General features: G+C 40.6%; 1 protein-coding gene across 1 annotated transcript in view; it reads left to right on the top strand.

The window, feature by feature from the left end:
* MAP3K9 (mitogen-activated protein kinase kinase kinase 9) overlaps nt 1-15,892 on the top strand; it is a 47,585-nt gene extending 31,693 nt beyond the window's left edge. Inside the window, exons 4-10 of the mRNA XM_009882200.1 lie at nt 2,246-2,421; nt 4,893-5,133; nt 6,679-6,801; nt 7,548-7,701; nt 12,499-12,611; nt 13,278-14,093; nt 15,411-15,892. Coding sequence (XP_009880502.1) covers nt 2,246-2,421; nt 4,893-5,133; nt 6,679-6,801; nt 7,548-7,701; nt 12,499-12,611; nt 13,278-14,093; nt 15,411-15,892 — 2,105 coding nt within the window. The remainder of the gene's footprint in view (nt 1-2,245; nt 2,422-4,892; nt 5,134-6,678; nt 6,802-7,547; nt 7,702-12,498; nt 12,612-13,277; nt 14,094-15,410) is intronic.
* The last annotated feature ends 622 nt before the right edge of the window (nt 15,893-16,514 follow it).

Raw genomic sequence — 16,514 nt, 5'->3', positions numbered from 1 at the left:
GGTTAAAAATAATGCCCTCTATTGGGAAAGTCAGGTAGAGGCACATGGCCTGGGCTTGAACCCAGCAGCACAGGGGTGAGCACCCACATGGCTTTGGAACGCTTGGCTTCTCCATGTACAGGGGGAAGAAGAGAACAAGAAAACAATTACTTTCTGCCCCTTCACCAAAACTGTTTTTCAAACAGGCGTCTCGGGTGAACTCTTGTTCCCCTAATGCTGCTTTTACGTTTGAATTACTGCCCTGGTGGTCTTCACCCAGACAACAAAGCTGAACTTTCCCTCTTCACAGAAAAGACTTGTATGTTACAACTGTCCTCATTAGTGCAAATAATAGCAGATCTCAGCCTGGGAAAATAAAAGCCACGGGCCACCTGCATGGTTATCCTGTTCATTCACTCATGCATTTGGCTGGCTGCAGCACTTTGTTTTACTTTGGGTCATGTTTGCTTTGCCATGCTCAAAACCTGGGGTAAAGAGGCAGGGATTATGGCACTGACAGTACTGCTGTATCGCCCATTGCTACTAATTGGTCAGCAGCAGGGGACCTTCAGAGCGCTCTTTAAAGTCCTCAGTTCTCTATTTTGAGAAGAGAAGCAATTTGAAATCCATAAACACAAATGTGTTCCAGCTTATGCCTCCTGGAACCTGATCGGATGCTTAAATACCAGCATCTTGATACCAGCAGTTTTGAAACCAAAGCTCCCAAATGCAAAATATCAGTAATGCTAAAATGAAAGAAAAGACCTGTAAAACCAAGCCTCAGCAGTTACACAGATTTTCTGAAGTGTTATTTATTTTTAATTACAGCTGTTCCTTGGTATATTTAAATCCACAAAACTGATGAATGAATGTCTTTTAGGACATCACCAAAATTTATTTAAGAATACTTCCTTTTTTCCAACTGTAAGGTCTAGAAAACTTTAGAATATTTTTGTAACTCTTGCCTTGTTCTGCAGTAATGTATCTTAAATCCCGTGACCATTTAGAGGAATGATCGTCTGAGCATATTGAGAGAGACCCATGTGTTAGTTTCTTCCATTCATGCACAAAAGCTGTATTTCCTAAAAGTATACTTGAATGCTAAGTTTTCCTGTTTGGTTCTTCTCAAATTTTGGCATGTAAGAGTCCAGTGGTACTAAAGAGAATAAGGATACTTGTTGAAGAAGAACCTGTGTAAGTGCCAGTGCAGGACAATATAGAATGAGAAAGCGATGTTTTCTGCAGGACTAGAAATAAGGGTGAAGTAAGAGGAAGGACTGAATAAGACTTTTCTACTCAAAAGTGTTGTTAAGTCGAACATTTCAACTTAATGGCTTTTTAAAAACATGTTCGTAATGATTTTGTAGCTTGAGATGTTACTTCATACCGTTTTCAATTTCCGTTTCTGTTCTCAATGTTCAGTTCCCATCACTAAAAGGAGTACCTTTTTGTACTATTGCTAGTTGAGTTGCCTCATGTGGTAAGATGGGTACCTTAAATTCTGTGGTTTTAGAGCTCTGTAATTGGGTAAGTCATTGCATTAGATTGTAAATGAAAAAGCTTGTTTATCTGTGGTTTCTGTTAAAAGCAAAAGAAAAAAGCCTGATCAAACAATTGTCTCTCAAGAACCCTTAAAAATAAGAAAATTCCAAATGCTGTATTCAATGTCATTATTTATTTGAATCTCCTATTTTCAGTCAAATTATGCCCAGTCTGCTTTGCAGGAAAGATTTTTCAGTTCTGTGGAAGAGATTCATAATGACTCAGCTTAGTATTAGAGTTTGGCATTAGAAAGAACTCTGATAGACATCCTTCTGCAGTAGGGCTGTGAACTCTGCAGTGTAAGTGTGACAAAAGAACTGTTCGCAAGAGTCTTGTATAGTATCTCCACTCTGTGCACACATACAACTTAAAGTAAAATATTTAAGGAAATTATTTATGTTTTTTAATATTTGCTTGATAATGTAACTTTCTGTAAAATTAGTAAACCTCTATTTTACTTTGCACATTATTGTGGTAGAACTGAGAGACCAGGTAGTTCAAGATCTTAAGCGATGTTGGATATTGTATAAGCGTGAAAGCATGAATTCCATACCTGACTTACGATCAGACAGTAGTCAATACAAGTGGGAAATGGGAAAGATGGGATAACACAGATGGTGTGCATGCCACTCTTAGCCACTGGGGATCAGTAAAGTACTACTCAACCTCTCAAACCTCCATACTAAGAGATGCTTAGTAATTGCTTGTCTTTGTCCTACTCTAGATTGTTGGAACCCTGACCCACACTCACGACCTTCCTTTGCCAGTATCCTAGACCATCTCACCGCCATAGAAGAGTCTGGTTTCTTTGAAATGCCCAAAGATTCCTTCCACTCCCTGCAGGAAGACTGGAAACAAGAGATCCAGGAGATGTTTGATCAGCTCAGAGCCAAAGAAAAGGTAAGGAGAGAAAAACACTCCATGCTTGCGCTCTCTGGATTATAACTCTCCCATTTCATAATTCAAACAGGGATAATTGTTTAGTGCATCCCAGAGTTAATTTTGTATGTTCTTTAATGGAGCTTGTAATAAGTCCCCAAATCAATGGTAGGTTATGATACCCACAAGGGCAGAATCATGAGTAAAATCAATATCTTCATCCTGAGCTGCTATTCTTTCTAATACTTTAGTGAGCTTCCATTATACACTGTACAAACTGCTATGGTGAGTTGTCTTCATTGTTTAATGCATCTGATAGATGCTAACATTGAAATAGTTAATTGAGAAGCCCGACAATAGCTGTTAACAGTAAAAGTAGGAGGGGTAGTTTCAGCATATATACTCTAGCAGGCATTGCAGCTTTGGTTCTGTCAGGTTTGTGTTTTCCAGGTTTTGAGCACAGCCAAATTGGGTAGACTATAATAAACATGAGCGCTACCAGGGGAATGGTCCAATAACTGTCATAATTGGAGTACATCTGAGTAAATACAAGGAAGCAAAAATGCTAGCAGGAATAAAAGGAATTGTGACCATCAGCCTCAAAGAGTAGAAGTGAAAAAAACGAAGTTTTCTTCAAGCATACTTGCAGAAAGCACAGCTTGCTGCATCTACGTTAATGTCCTTACAGAGACTGTCGTTACAGTTGTTGGTATGAAGTACTGCAGTGAAGTCACTAAAGTAATAACACTTTTCTAAGTTGCTTGCCTAAAAATAAATTTGTAATAAGCAGGCAACGTAATTTGGACTCGGAAGTTGGGTTTAGGAGGCAGTGAGAAAGAAAAGGAGAACTTGGGGCAGGGGAGAGTAGTCCTACAACAGTACTTGGAGCATTTCTATTCATATATTATAGTAGGTTTTGGGAAAAATAAATAGCTAATGTGCATTTCCCTGCTGCTGTTGTCCTGTGGCTTAACTGTGTTGGAACAGTTTTTGAAAACCAGAAACTTGAACAGACAAACAGAAGACCAAACAATAGTAGCTAGACCGCCCTTGGGTTTTGAGTACTGTATTCCTCTGTAGCAATGGGGAAAAGAATTTTATATCCTATTCATCCCATGAGTAAAATGTACCAAACCTTCATGGTGATGGAACAGGTAACAATGACATTATTAAAAAAAAAAATAATCTAAACTAAAATCTATCTGAGGTTTAACTTGAATTCTTCAGTTTTTACCTTCTGCAGTGGAATTAAGCAGCTGGAGATAATTATTCTGAGTGCTGAATTCTTTTGTCCTTGTGGTTAGAGGAGAGGAGTGCAGCGAGAAGACATTTTGAGATCTCAAGGACAATTTCAGTTGATTAATTTTGTCAACAAGGGAAAGACTGAAAAGTTTGTATCATGTGTCTTTATGCCTAAGGAGCAGCCATGCCTGGTGGAAAATGATGGGAATGACCTGCCAGTGATGTTTTCTTCGTTCATTTTTATGGTAGAGCTCTGTGGTTTGCTGGTTTATGATGCATGAGATGGCAAGGGTATTTTTAAACAGTTTAACTCAATAATGAAGTTAAAGGTAGTTACTGAACAGGAAAGCAAGGATTAATTATTTTCGGTGTTATGAGTAAATCTTCCAAAACTGGTTTCCATATGCATGATACTCTCCGATGGCTCTTGTAAACATGTCCATGTCAGATATCCAGCATATTTTCTTATGACACTGAATTTAGGATTCAGTGCCTTTTCACAGAATCACAGAATGGTTGAAGTCGGAGGGACCTCTGGAGGTTATGTGGACCAACTCCCCTACTCAAGCAGGACCACCTAGAGCCAGTTGCCCTGGACTGTGTCCAGATGGCTTCTGAACATCTTCAAGAATGGAGACTCCACACCCTCTTTGGGCAACCTGTGCCAGTGCTCAGTAACGCTCAAAGTAAAAAAAGGGTTCAGAGAGAATCTCCTGTGTTTCAGTGTGGGCCCATTACCTCTTGTCCTGTCAATCAGTGCTGCTGAAAAGAGCCTGGCTCTATCTTCTTTGCACCCTTCCTTCAGGTTTTCGTGTACACCGATAAGATCCCCCTTCCCCCACTGAAGCCTTCTCTTGCTAGGATAAACAGTTCCATCTCTCTCAGCCCTTCCTCATAGGAGAGGTGCTCCAGTCTCTTAATCATCTTCATGGCCCTTCGTTGGGCTCTATCCTGTATGTCCATGTCTTTCCTGTACTGGAGAGCCCAGAACTGGACACAGGATTCCAGGTGTGGAATCACAAGTGCCGATGTCTGAATTTTAATACTGATATGAAGGGTCTTGAATGACAAGCATAGACGTTCTTGAGGATTGTTTTATGCTTTTGGCCTTCAGCTGAACCTTTAAACAGTGGTGCTAGCAGTGCTGTGAACACAAGTCATTGCTGCTGTGCCTTCAGAATAGGTAATGTTAGTCTTAACCCACAGGTCACAAGGTAGCTTTTCATTTCTCCTTTCTTATCTCCCTGGAGGAGCTGCGCACATGGGAAGAAGAGCTGACTCGTGCTGCTGTTGAACAGAAGAACCATGAGGAGTTGCTACGAAGGCGGGAACAGGAGCTGGCAGAACGCGAGATTGACATCCTGGAAAGGGAGCTCAACATCATCATCCACCAGCTGTGTCAGGAAAAGCCTCGGGTGAAGAAACGCATGGGGAAGTTCAAGAGGAGCCGGCTCAAGTTAAAAGATGGCAATCATATCAGCCTGCCTTCAGGTTGGTGACATGTTAGACTGTGTCAGGTTGAAATGGAACAGGTGAACCTCTAGCTTTGGTAGCTTCTTTCTGCTTATACTTAGATATCAGAAAGTATTGGATGTACTTAGGGAAAAACATGCCTCTTTGGGATCAAGAAACTGAGTTTCATGTTCTTGTGGCTGGCATTCCCTAAAGTTCCAAGTATGAAGGACAGAAATAAATTTGAGATGGTACATAGAATCATAGAATTGTTGAGGTTGGAAGGGACCTTTAAGATCATCAAGTCCAACCATTAACCTAACCTGACAAAACCACTTCTAAACCATATCCCCAAGTACCACATCTACCCCTTTTTTAAACACCTCCAGGGATGGCGAATCCACCACCTCCCCAAGCAGCCTATTCCAATGTTTAATAGTCCTTTCAGTGAAAATTTTTTTCCTAATATCCAATTTAAACCTCGTCTGGCATAACTTGAACCCGTTTCCTCTTCTCGTATCACTTGTTACCAGGGAGAAGAGGTCAGTCCCCACCTCTCTACAACCTCTTTTCAGGTGGTTGTAGAGGGTGATAAGGTCTCCCCTCAGCCTCCTCTTCTCCAGGCATGTTTGTTTAGTCTATGGCAGTATATGGTTCAGAAAAATTTAGTGTTGCAGTTTAAAATGTTAATACTTAAAATGATCAGTTTAATAAAAGATGTACATAAAAAATGATGGAGGTTCTTGCTCTGGGAATATTTTACATAATGCTGCTGCAGAAACCGTAACATACTGGATTTCTTGGTGCAGGAATCTAAAAATTATCAAAAATACATTGTTAGCTGCAAGAGTACAGCCCTACACTGCTAATTCATATGCGAATTCTGATTAACACACAAGTGATGTCTAATACCACCCTTCTGGAAGAAATGTTAAATATTGTTGAGGTGTCATGGAAATTACTCTTAAGAGTGAAGATGGTGATTCTCAGACATACTGAATCCTCAGCATTTTTGCTGTGGATTCTGTATAGAGATTCAAATTTGTATAAGAACAAAACCGTGGGTTTTATAAATCACCTAAGGCTCATCATTACCTCAAGGATGATGACTTATGTTATAGTCCATGTTTTCTGAGAGACATTGGCTGTTCAGAAGAGCAGTGATGATAAAATGTGCGTGTGAACTATGTCTTTCTTTAGGTCTATAAACACCTATTGCTGGTGGTTTTGCTTAGCTTAAGAAACTGAGAGATAAGGTGAAAGGAATTTATACTGGGATATACTTTGGTGTAAACGTCAGTCAACACATGAGGATCTATGTGTGTATGTGCATGTATCTCACACATACAGTAAGAAGATACATCTTCATGAGTGTGAGCGTACATCTTTGTTCTGAAGTAACTGTGTGTACAATGAGGGGATAGCAATTAGCTGTATAACTTCATTTCTACATAGGTCCTGTAAATTGCACTCTTTGAAAGTTACCATAAATTATTATTTCTTTTTTCTTATATTAAAGAAAAGAATTTTAACTCTCTCTTTCTGCTTTTGTTTTCATTTTTTTCTTTTTCTTTTGGTAAACAGATTTCCAGCATAAATTCACTGTGCAGGCTTCTCCAACGATGGATAAAAGGAAAAGTTTGATCAGTAGCTGCTCCAGCCCACCTGCAAGTCCTACCATTATTCCCAGACTCAGGGCCATACAGTGTAAGGAGCTCAATGTAGTATTGAATTTGGGAAATGTGCAGTCTGTCTGCGTGGTAAGATGCCAAGATTCCATATCTAGGACAGGACTGTTAAAAAAGAAAAAAAAAAAAGTTTTGCCTTGTGCCCTGCATGTGTGCATTTAAAGAGAAAAATAGAGCGTGTTGGTGATGGGGGGCAGTATCACCTTCTTTGGAGTCCAGACCTTACCCATGTTCTTGAAATATTGCTGTTTGATTGTATAGAAAATACATTCCTTAGGTGTACATGTTAATTTTTAAAAATGCTAATTTGCAGAATACATCTATGGAACATTATTGAAGTGGATTAAGTTACTGTTGGAAGGAAATGAAAACAAGAGTGCTTGTCATGAAAATAGTGTTCACATAATAAAACAGAATTAGAAGACAAGTATGTATTAGAAATATGAAAGGGATGTTAATAAATGTGTAGTGTTTGTATTGGATGTCATGACACTTGTGTGTCTGATACCAAATTGGCAGTTCTAAAAGAAAAACCAGTGATGGAATAAAGCTGTAAAGTCTGTCTATACTAATTTTGAAGGGATCTGGTTGTTAGATCTGTGTTGATAAATGGCTAGAATTATGGGAAATAAACCTAAATGGATGTTTCCATTACTATTCCTGTTCCAGCCTATATTTTATTCTTTATGTTGTTGTGGAACCAATTCTTTAATTTGTGTATCTGTTTTTCTTTCCCATTTTCCACTGTTCCTCCCACTTGTGAAGTGACTCCCGCTGAAAGCAGTAAAACGTGGGGAAGAAGCTCAGTCCTTCCAAAGGAGGAAGGAGAGGAAGAAGAGAAGAGAGGCCAGAAGAAAAAGGGACGTACTTGGGGACCGAGCTCGCTTTGTCACAAGGAGCTAGGTGCAGGAGAAGATGGGTAAGAGAGGGCCTGGAACCAGACTGTTTTCCAGATTCTAAAACTGTTTATTAGCTGGCTCATGGGAGATTTCCCTGTCCTCTTGCAAACACTTTTCTGCTTCCAAACTTACTTGCTGTACCAGACATCTCAGAGATTCAGAACAGATGACAAAACTGCATTGCATTCAGTCCCTTGCTAGAGGGCCAGCACTGACTGATGCTTTCACTGTCTGCTTTACCCTGTTATGTGTATTTGTAGGCAGTATAACTTCTTAGCTGTGCAAAATTGTTTCTCTAGTAGCTTTTCTTTATTTTCAGGATCAACTTTCTGTAGTTTCATATCATAACTGAAACTATTCTTTTTTACAATCCTCAGCTATGTTTTTTTCCTGTCTGAAATGCTGTTATTTAAAAAATATCTGGTAGAGCCAGGCAAATACCTTCTCTGTAGGCTTTGGAAAAGGACACGTGCCCTGAGTGAATACAGCCTGAAAGTGATTTTTGCAGAGATACAGGTTGTACCTCTGTTTCTGTAGACTCTTGTTCTGTGGCTTCTATTTTTTGTGTGTGTATGTGTGAATTATTTATACCAGGACTCCAATGGATCGTTGCCAAAACACTGCTTTAAACATAAGAATATTTTGATCTTCTAAGAGGTCTGAATGCCTTGTGATTTTTAGTGGAGTCTGAAGCTTTTTCCCCTGCTAAATTGATAGTTTGGCTATTGCCATATTTTTTAGCAGGCAAAATAAAATAACTGGTTATAATTGATCTTTAATATAATGTGCTCAGGTGTGAAATTCTGGGAAAACAGATGTTTACATAATGCATCAATATTGCAGTCCTCTGCAAGAGGGCCTGGACCTAGATGTTTTAATGACATTAAAATATGTTCTCCCTCAAAGGTACCCTTGACGTGTTAACAGGGCAATGTGGAGAAAGCTTCTTTGACACCTACACTTTATCTATGCTATAGATGAAGTATAGGATTCTATGGAATTAAAGTAGATGTCCCACTTTACAGTCATTAGTTTTATAAAAGGGCAGGAGATCACTGAAGCTGGTAGAAGAACACTTCTACCTTGAAATCGTATTCTTAGAATTCTGGGAATAAAGCTGTTCAGTTTTCTGTTTATTGCTGCACAGTCTGAAGCATTAAATTGCTTTTGGGCACATACAACGGGAAAGGAGTTGCTTGCTAACCATGTTGCTCTTAAAACTATCCCGTTCTCTCTACAACTGAGATGTTCTGTAGTATTCATCACCTTTCCAGGGAGACTCTATACAGCTATGGCGTTTTGCGGAGTATCTGAAATGTGATAGGGTTGCTGAGAAGGCAGTATGGTTAACATACAGTGAAGTACTGCTGCTTGCTGAGATCATGCCAGACTGCAGACTTCAATTTAAAGGGAGCAGAGTTGCAGTAAATGTTAATGACTCAAAAGGTAGAGTGCTTGCTATTTTTAGTAGTTTTTAATTCTAATTTTAGAGGCAGGGGGATAAAAATTAAGGTAAAGTGAAGACCTAAATTTAGGATGGAAAAGTCCAATTTAAGTCTTCTCCATGACACTGTTCTGGTAGCAGCAGTACTGCTATTCCAGCTGCTTACACGACTCTGTGATCAAGGGAACTTGAATCTTCATCTTATTTATCACTTTCCATGTGTTCTCCACAGGAGGTAATTCCAAATTTATGCAAGAATTACAGTGGGAAATGCAGTGAAATTCTCTAGCATGAGTAAACTGACCTATAACACCAAGTAAAGGCAGTCATGAAAAGATTATACAGTGATTATTCACCCTTCTGCATTTATCTTCGAGCATGAGGAATATGCACAGCAGCAGAAGGTTGCTGAGCTGAATTGCAGAGACTGGATGAAGCTTTATGTTGGACTAGTGTGACAGTTCGGTCGTGATCGTATGGTGTATTCTGAAGGATATATGGTGAAGTCTTAATTGTCTTCAAGCTTGGCATTGATTAGTTTCAGAATAATTGATTCGTCTGTGTTACTACGGTATGGGTGATAGTATTACTGGTTTTATGGAAGGTGACACTGGACGAGGGATAGTCACAGTCCTTTAGCAGTTACCTTGTAAAATCCTGCAAGGTGAATAGGGGTGAGCCTGGGAACAGACACTTTTTATTCATGACAGTATTGTGTTAATGCCTCGACATAGTGTTACAGAATGGTATTAAGACACCAGAGATGCCATCTTACAGTTGTAGGAAAGTTTTTTGCAATTTGCTGAGCCTTGTCACCTTATCACTTTTAAAGAGAGGTGCTTTTGAATTCTCAATAGGAAAAGGCAACAAAGAAGTAACTCAACCATAATACAACAGCGTAACAGCCTTCCTGTTATTTAATCTAAATAGATTACGGGTAAGAAGTCTTTAGGGTCCTGAATTGTCATGCTGGTGACTGAAATAGATAGTTTTGCTGCTAGTGCTTTCAAATCATTCTAGTTGCGCTTTCCTCAGAGCAGTAACAGGAATGTACTCTTAAGTCAGCATGTTTTGAATTGTTTTCAAATGAACACTACTGTCTAATTAAGAGGTTGTGCAGCTATCCTCTGCACAGGTCTTCAAGGTCTGCTGGTATTTTGGGGGAGAGAAGGAGCAAAAAATAAAAGGGAAGGGTGAATATTTTATAACCCTGAGGCAAATGTAGCAGGCCTTGAAATTATTCTGGTAGCTACTTATCTTTCTGTTCAGATTGAGCTGTGCTTTTTCAGTAACAGCAAATCTTCAGTCTGTTTTTTTGCAAGGGAAGGTTACTCTGAGATGTTGTAAGGAAGCAAAACTAAGTTGGTGGGTCCTGCTGTTCAATAAAGGACAATTCCCAAGACCCTTTACATAGCTATAACTGTAAAGTGAAGGCTAAACTGAAGATTACTGCTGCCTATCACTTACAGCTTTTCTATCTCTGCATATAGAGAACACAGTATATGTTTTCCCAGCTCTTTGGAAATCTCCCTTTCCTCAATAGCTGTCTACCCATATTGTAAGACCTTTGACATTTACTTTTGGAGGTTATCACACTCCTAACATGGTTTGGTTTTGCTCACCAGCTTTCACTTAATATGCTGCTTTATTTGTAGTATTTATCCTAACTATGCATGTTGTACACACGGATAATTTAGATACAACATACATTATTTGGTGGCTTGTGTTACATAGCTGAGTACGGTATGGAGGGAGTAAATCAGAACAGACCCACACACTGAATTGCATCTGAGTTGTAAAACCATCTGGTTGTCTGTCTTGACAAGTAGGATTGAGTGCTATGCTGTCTGGATTCAAGTTTGTAGCAGTGTATTGCACATGCCAGAATGGTTAATGAGGGCGAAATGATGGACTTTGAAGACAGCTGAGAGCTGCACAGGGTACTTTTAGTGTAGTGCCTATAGCACAGTTGTCAACCAACTGAACATGTGCTGAATCAAGTCTAGACCTTGTGACCTTGCTATAGCAGTATAGTTTGGTGACAAGTAGGGCATCCCAGTTAGGTAGAGAGTAGACAAAAAATACATACCAAGACAAAAAAAAACCCTTGATATAATAAAACTTTGAGATCCTGCAATGGAAGCTGTTTTAAAAATGCAGAGTGATTCTGGTGGAAAATAAGAATCATGAGAGACATCTTCTATATGGTCATATCCTTCCTTCTTTGTGAGGGAAGGATTGGAATGAATTGCGTGTTTCACCAAAGAACACGAAAGTTAGTAATGGAGCTGGAAGAGGTCTCATCTCCTAAGTTTTCTGTTCTTTCAATAACAAGTTGATGCTCTTGTGCGCTTAGCTGACATCATTCAGACTATCCACAGATCTCTTTAGTCCTTTCATTCAATTTCTGTCTATCCCTAGTGTCTGTTAGCTTTTCACCAACACTACCATGTGTTTCTTGTTGGAGTTTGGAGAAGGGCACCAGAAATCTCCCAGTTTGGACTATATTGATAACTCAACAATAAAACTTTAGTGAGCAGCAAAACCTTCTGACATATCAACACTCAGTAAAGTTGTTTCTGATGTCATGAAAGTACTGTGGGGAACAAAGAGCATGATGGTTATGAATACCTATGAATAGGGACTACTAAGTTCAGGTGCCTGGTGACATACCTTTAAACACGGGTGATGTCAAAGTAGGAATTTAGTTTGAGGTTTGTCTGGGACTTGTTTGTTTTTGTGGGTTTTGGAGTTCTTTGTCTGTAAGTAAAAGAAACAATGGCATGATTTATGGTTTTAGTTACCTATCTGTCCATAATCTAGAACATACGCTTTTAACTGTCTGTACTTCAATGAAGTGTTTTCTTTAGAGGAGAAATATCGGGGTTTATAATACAGAGGCCTGACTTTGCTGTTACAATGACTTTAGCATATTATTGTCCCAGTGAGCACTCTTTGACTTTCATTGTTCGTTTGTATTTCACATGGAAATGTTTTTGGAGATATTTTTCCCCTCCTCCTGCTGAGCACTTTTTTTTACCTGCCATGGTAGGTTTGCCTTGGTTTAAAAAGAGAATGTTTCATCTGATTTTTGTCGTGGTGCTTTCTATTCTTCATTTGTAGCTTTTGGTTATCTTATCAGCAGATATCTTTTTACTGCCATGGTGTAACAAATGAGAGGGACTTTTTGACTTTTTTTAGTATTTTAAGGTGCTGTAAAGATGCAAAATGTCTTGCAATGGGAGTACTTCAAATCTATGTTCTTAAGATGGATACATGCATACCCTCAGTAGAGCAGCAGAGAATATAAAAGAGAGGAATGTAAATTGGTTGTGAGCATGGTACATTTTCTCCCATCTTTGTACTATTTCAGTCTGAAAGCTCTGGTAGAAGGATACAAACAGTGGTCATCCAGTGCACCGAACCTCGGGAAGATCCAGAGAACTGCGCCTGCTTTTCCAGGATTCACCAGCTTAGCAGAGATGGGTAAAGGAATTCCCTGGACTTTATATTCTCATCCCCACTTCCCTTCACATTTGAGTGAACGTCTCCTTTCTTGACCATCACCCGGTACCTTACAGCAATATTTTCATTTTGGTGGTACCCACTTTTCTTTTATTCTTTGCGAAGTAACTACTTTCTCCTTCTGGATTTTCTTTTGTTCACCTCTCTGCTTGTGCTTCTTATCTGTTAAGTTAACAAGCTTCTCTTCATTCCCTTCTAACTCCATGCTACCTCTCAGCTCCCTTCCTGTTAATGATATTTAGATGTGCTGCATGGTTACACCTTCGCTTGCAAGGAGAGATCCTTCTAATTTTCCTACCTTTTGCTCCTTACTCCCAAAGACATAAATTTGCTCTGGAAGTAACAGGGGTGTAGATTGCTTCTGAAATGCTGTTCTGCAGTTGATCCCAAATAGATTAAAGTGTCACTAATTTCTTCCGCTTTGATAGTGTTTCCAGTTACTTGCCTCAGCCTATCTGCTTTGGAGACAATAGCCTGTGAGTATTTGGCAGTTGGTGAATGATGCTTGCGATGAGGACAGTTGCATCTTCTGAGGAAAAGCTTATTTTCATGTATATTTGTAAGACAGTGAGATTTGCCAGTGGAAATGTTACATCCATGCAAAGTGTGTTTTCATTTGCTTTCCAGATGATGAAGACAGCGAATGTCTTAATGGGGAGGGCAAAGTGCACCCTTCACCTGGGCACAATCAGTCATACCTCTGCATCCCATTTCAGAAGAATGAAGACTGGGATGGCCCTTCTAGCGATGCCAATGAGGAGTCCACCCCTGTGAACTCTGCTACGAGTACCCCGCAGCTGACACCCACCAACAGCCTCAAACGTAGTGGCTCCCACCACAAGCGATGTGAGGTTGCGTTGCTTGGCTGTGGAGCAGTGCTGGCTGCTGCAGGCCTGGGTTTTGATCTGTTAGAAGCAGGGAAGTGTCAGCTGCTGATCGAGGAGGAGCCAGAGGCACCCAAGGAAGAGAAGAAGAAGCGTGACAGCATTTTCCAGCGAGCTGGACGCCCACGCAGGAGCACTAGCCCACCTTCCCGAAAGATCTTCAAGAAAGAGGATCCCATGTTGCTGCTAGGCGAACCATCCACATCCCTCACCCTTCTTTCCCTGTCTTCCATTTCCGAATGTAATTCCACACGGTCCCTGCTGCGCTCAGACAGTGATGAGATTGTGGTGTACGAAATGCCTGTCAGCCCAGTGACAGTCAGGGCTCCCTTGCCAGCCATTACCAACCCACTAGTCAATGTCCAGATTGAGAGGTTCAAACAAGACCCCAACCAGTCCCTGACTCCCACACATGTGACAGTCTCTTCGCACACCCAGCAAAGCGGGCACAGGCGCACACCTTCTGATGGGGCCATCAAAGGGAGTGGACTAGTTGTCAATGGGTGCCCAACCAGTGGATGTCCTTCCAGTAGCTGTTTAACTGGAGCACTGGGAGCAGGTAGGTTTTCAGCCATCTTTTTTTCCTCTTCAGAGTAAAGACTCAAACAGTATAATTGTTAGGAAGTAAACATGTTGCTTATAGAACATCCATTGTGATGGCCAGCCCCAAGAAGAGCTTATGGATGCTGTCTTCACACAAATAATGAACAGAACAATGCAGTAATGGTCTCTGTTCCAGCATGTCTGCACTAAGGAATTCTCTCTGCTCCACTGTGCTGTGAGGCAGAGCGTAGTATTGTTTCTTAGACAAAGATGGTACCAAAGTAGAGATATTGTGTGTTTTTAGTGTTTCCTTGGGATTCCATCTCTATTGCCTTTATGCGATTGTTTGTATTGCTGTTACAATTTCAAAGTAAATTTTGATCTTTAAGGCAGTGAAAACTGTATCTTTAAAGTAGTTTGAGGCTGCGCCACTGTTGCTCTTATTCCTTTTCAAGGAAGAGGGATCTTCCTGGGTAGGTAGGGTTCTCACTGTTGCCATCTTTAGGAGTGGTTGTGACTCGATAACTTAAATGCTTTCCTGTTTTCTTGCCCTAGTAATTCAGAGGGGAAAAAAAGGACTAGAATAATAAATTAAAATCTCATTTAATTAAACTTTTCCCAATGGTAAAACAAAATGTGAGGTTGTCTGCTGAATGGCAGTCTGCAGTAAAATGTGGGTTAATGCAGCTGAGGGCACTCATTAGAATGGTATTCATGAAAATTAAAAAGTTATGTTGTATTTCTAAAATAAAAAACAAAACAAAACACCCCAAAAACCCAAAACCAACCCAACCAACCAAAGAGAAAACCTAAAACCCCCCGCTGTCCCCCACCCCTAAACAAAAACAAACCAGGAAGCATCCACAGTAGGTAGTGTTAAAGGGCTCTTCCAGGAAGTTGGTCCTGCTTGCTGTAAACATGTCACACATCCTGCTGTGCAAGTGTCTCCCCAGTTCAGTCAAGCTGTTAATGGGTAATGTGCCCTCTGAAGGATTTGGAGAGTCCTCACTTCCGGTAGGAGGTCAAATCCAACACTCTCCAGTCTGAAAACTGAAGAAAGCAAGTGAGAGGATGAACAAAACTTGCTGCTTGTGCTAGGTCATTGAAACAGGTGTCTTGCAGTGTACTGAGAACAGTGTAGGGATAAATAAGCCAGTTAATCACTTCAGATTGGTGTAATCTTGAAGATACGGAGTTTGTAGATCTGAATGGCGGCTTTCTGCTTTGAAAATGTTTTCACAGTATACATAAAATAAACTAAAATCTGTTGGAACCATTTAGCGGTGACATCTAACATGTTTCCTTCTTCTCTTAAATTCTCTGTTTTGGATAGGTGTATTAAAAACACCTAGTCCAAGTAGAGATCCCAATGAGGTCCCTCGCCTGCCAGACCCCAACCTTGTTTTTCCTCCAACCCCGAGACGATGGAATGCACAGCAGGACCCCACACTGGAAAGACCCAAGACATTGGAGTTCCTGCCCCGGCCACGTCCTGCAGCCAGTCGGCAGCGGCTTGATCCCTGGTGGTTTGTGTCACCCAGTAACGCCAAGGGTGAATCTTCTGCCAACAGTTCAAGTACTGATACTCCAAGCAATCTGGACTCTTGTTTTGCTAGTAGCAGCAGCACTGTAGAAGAGAGACCTGGACTGCCTGCACTGCTTCCTTTCCAGGTGGGTCTTCCTGTAGAGGAGCGGACACTGTTGGACATAGATGCTGAGGGGCAGAGCCAGGACAGCACCATTCCGCTATGCAGAAGTGAACTTAACACACACAAAGCTGCAGCATATGAACTCAAGCAAGAATTCTGGTCTTAGTATGAAATCTAGTGGGGACAGTGAGCCCCTCTAAATTCAATCCTACTTTTTGCACTGAGAATGCACTTTGAAGACAGATGAGATGGAGGGATGCTACAGAGATCATATGGTGCTGCCTCTGCTGAAGATGTGTTGTTCGACTGCCTGATTTTTGTCTGCAGTTGGATGAAACTTGGCAACTCTGAGCTGCTGACTTTTGCTGTGGGGTTTTTCTGTAGTCTTCCCTGCCCTCTTATTGCAATTTGAATCTGAAATGAGCTAAAATTACCATATCAAAGTCTTTGTTACTGACCTTGTAGGATTTGGCACTTGCAGTTAAGTATATTGGTATCTATCCTGGTATTAATCAGTATTTTCAAAACTCTAATATTACACTACAGCAGACACCAGTGTTTGATGTTTTCCCAAGGAATCCAGGACAGAAACAAGTAAATATCTGGAGACTACCTTCTCTGAAATGTATCCAGATCATTAGATAGGCCTGGGAATCATGGTACCCCCACTGAAGGAGCAGAAGTAGCTACCTTACACTTGCTTGTCCTCTTTTGCTCATGTGATGGTGCAAGGTGGAACAGATTGCAGAGGAAGGGCATGGCATCTCCACTGATGGAGGTCTTTGAGG

The sequence above is a fragment of the Charadrius vociferus genome, unplaced genomic scaffold, assembly GCF_000708025.1.
Source record: "Charadrius vociferus isolate BGI_N301 unplaced genomic scaffold, ASM70802v2 scaffold50, whole genome shotgun sequence".
NCBI lineage: Eukaryota > Metazoa > Chordata > Aves > Charadriiformes > Charadriidae > Charadrius > Charadrius vociferus.
Note: the sequence above shows the minus strand (reverse complement) of the source record. Positions and strands in the feature narration are given on the sequence as shown.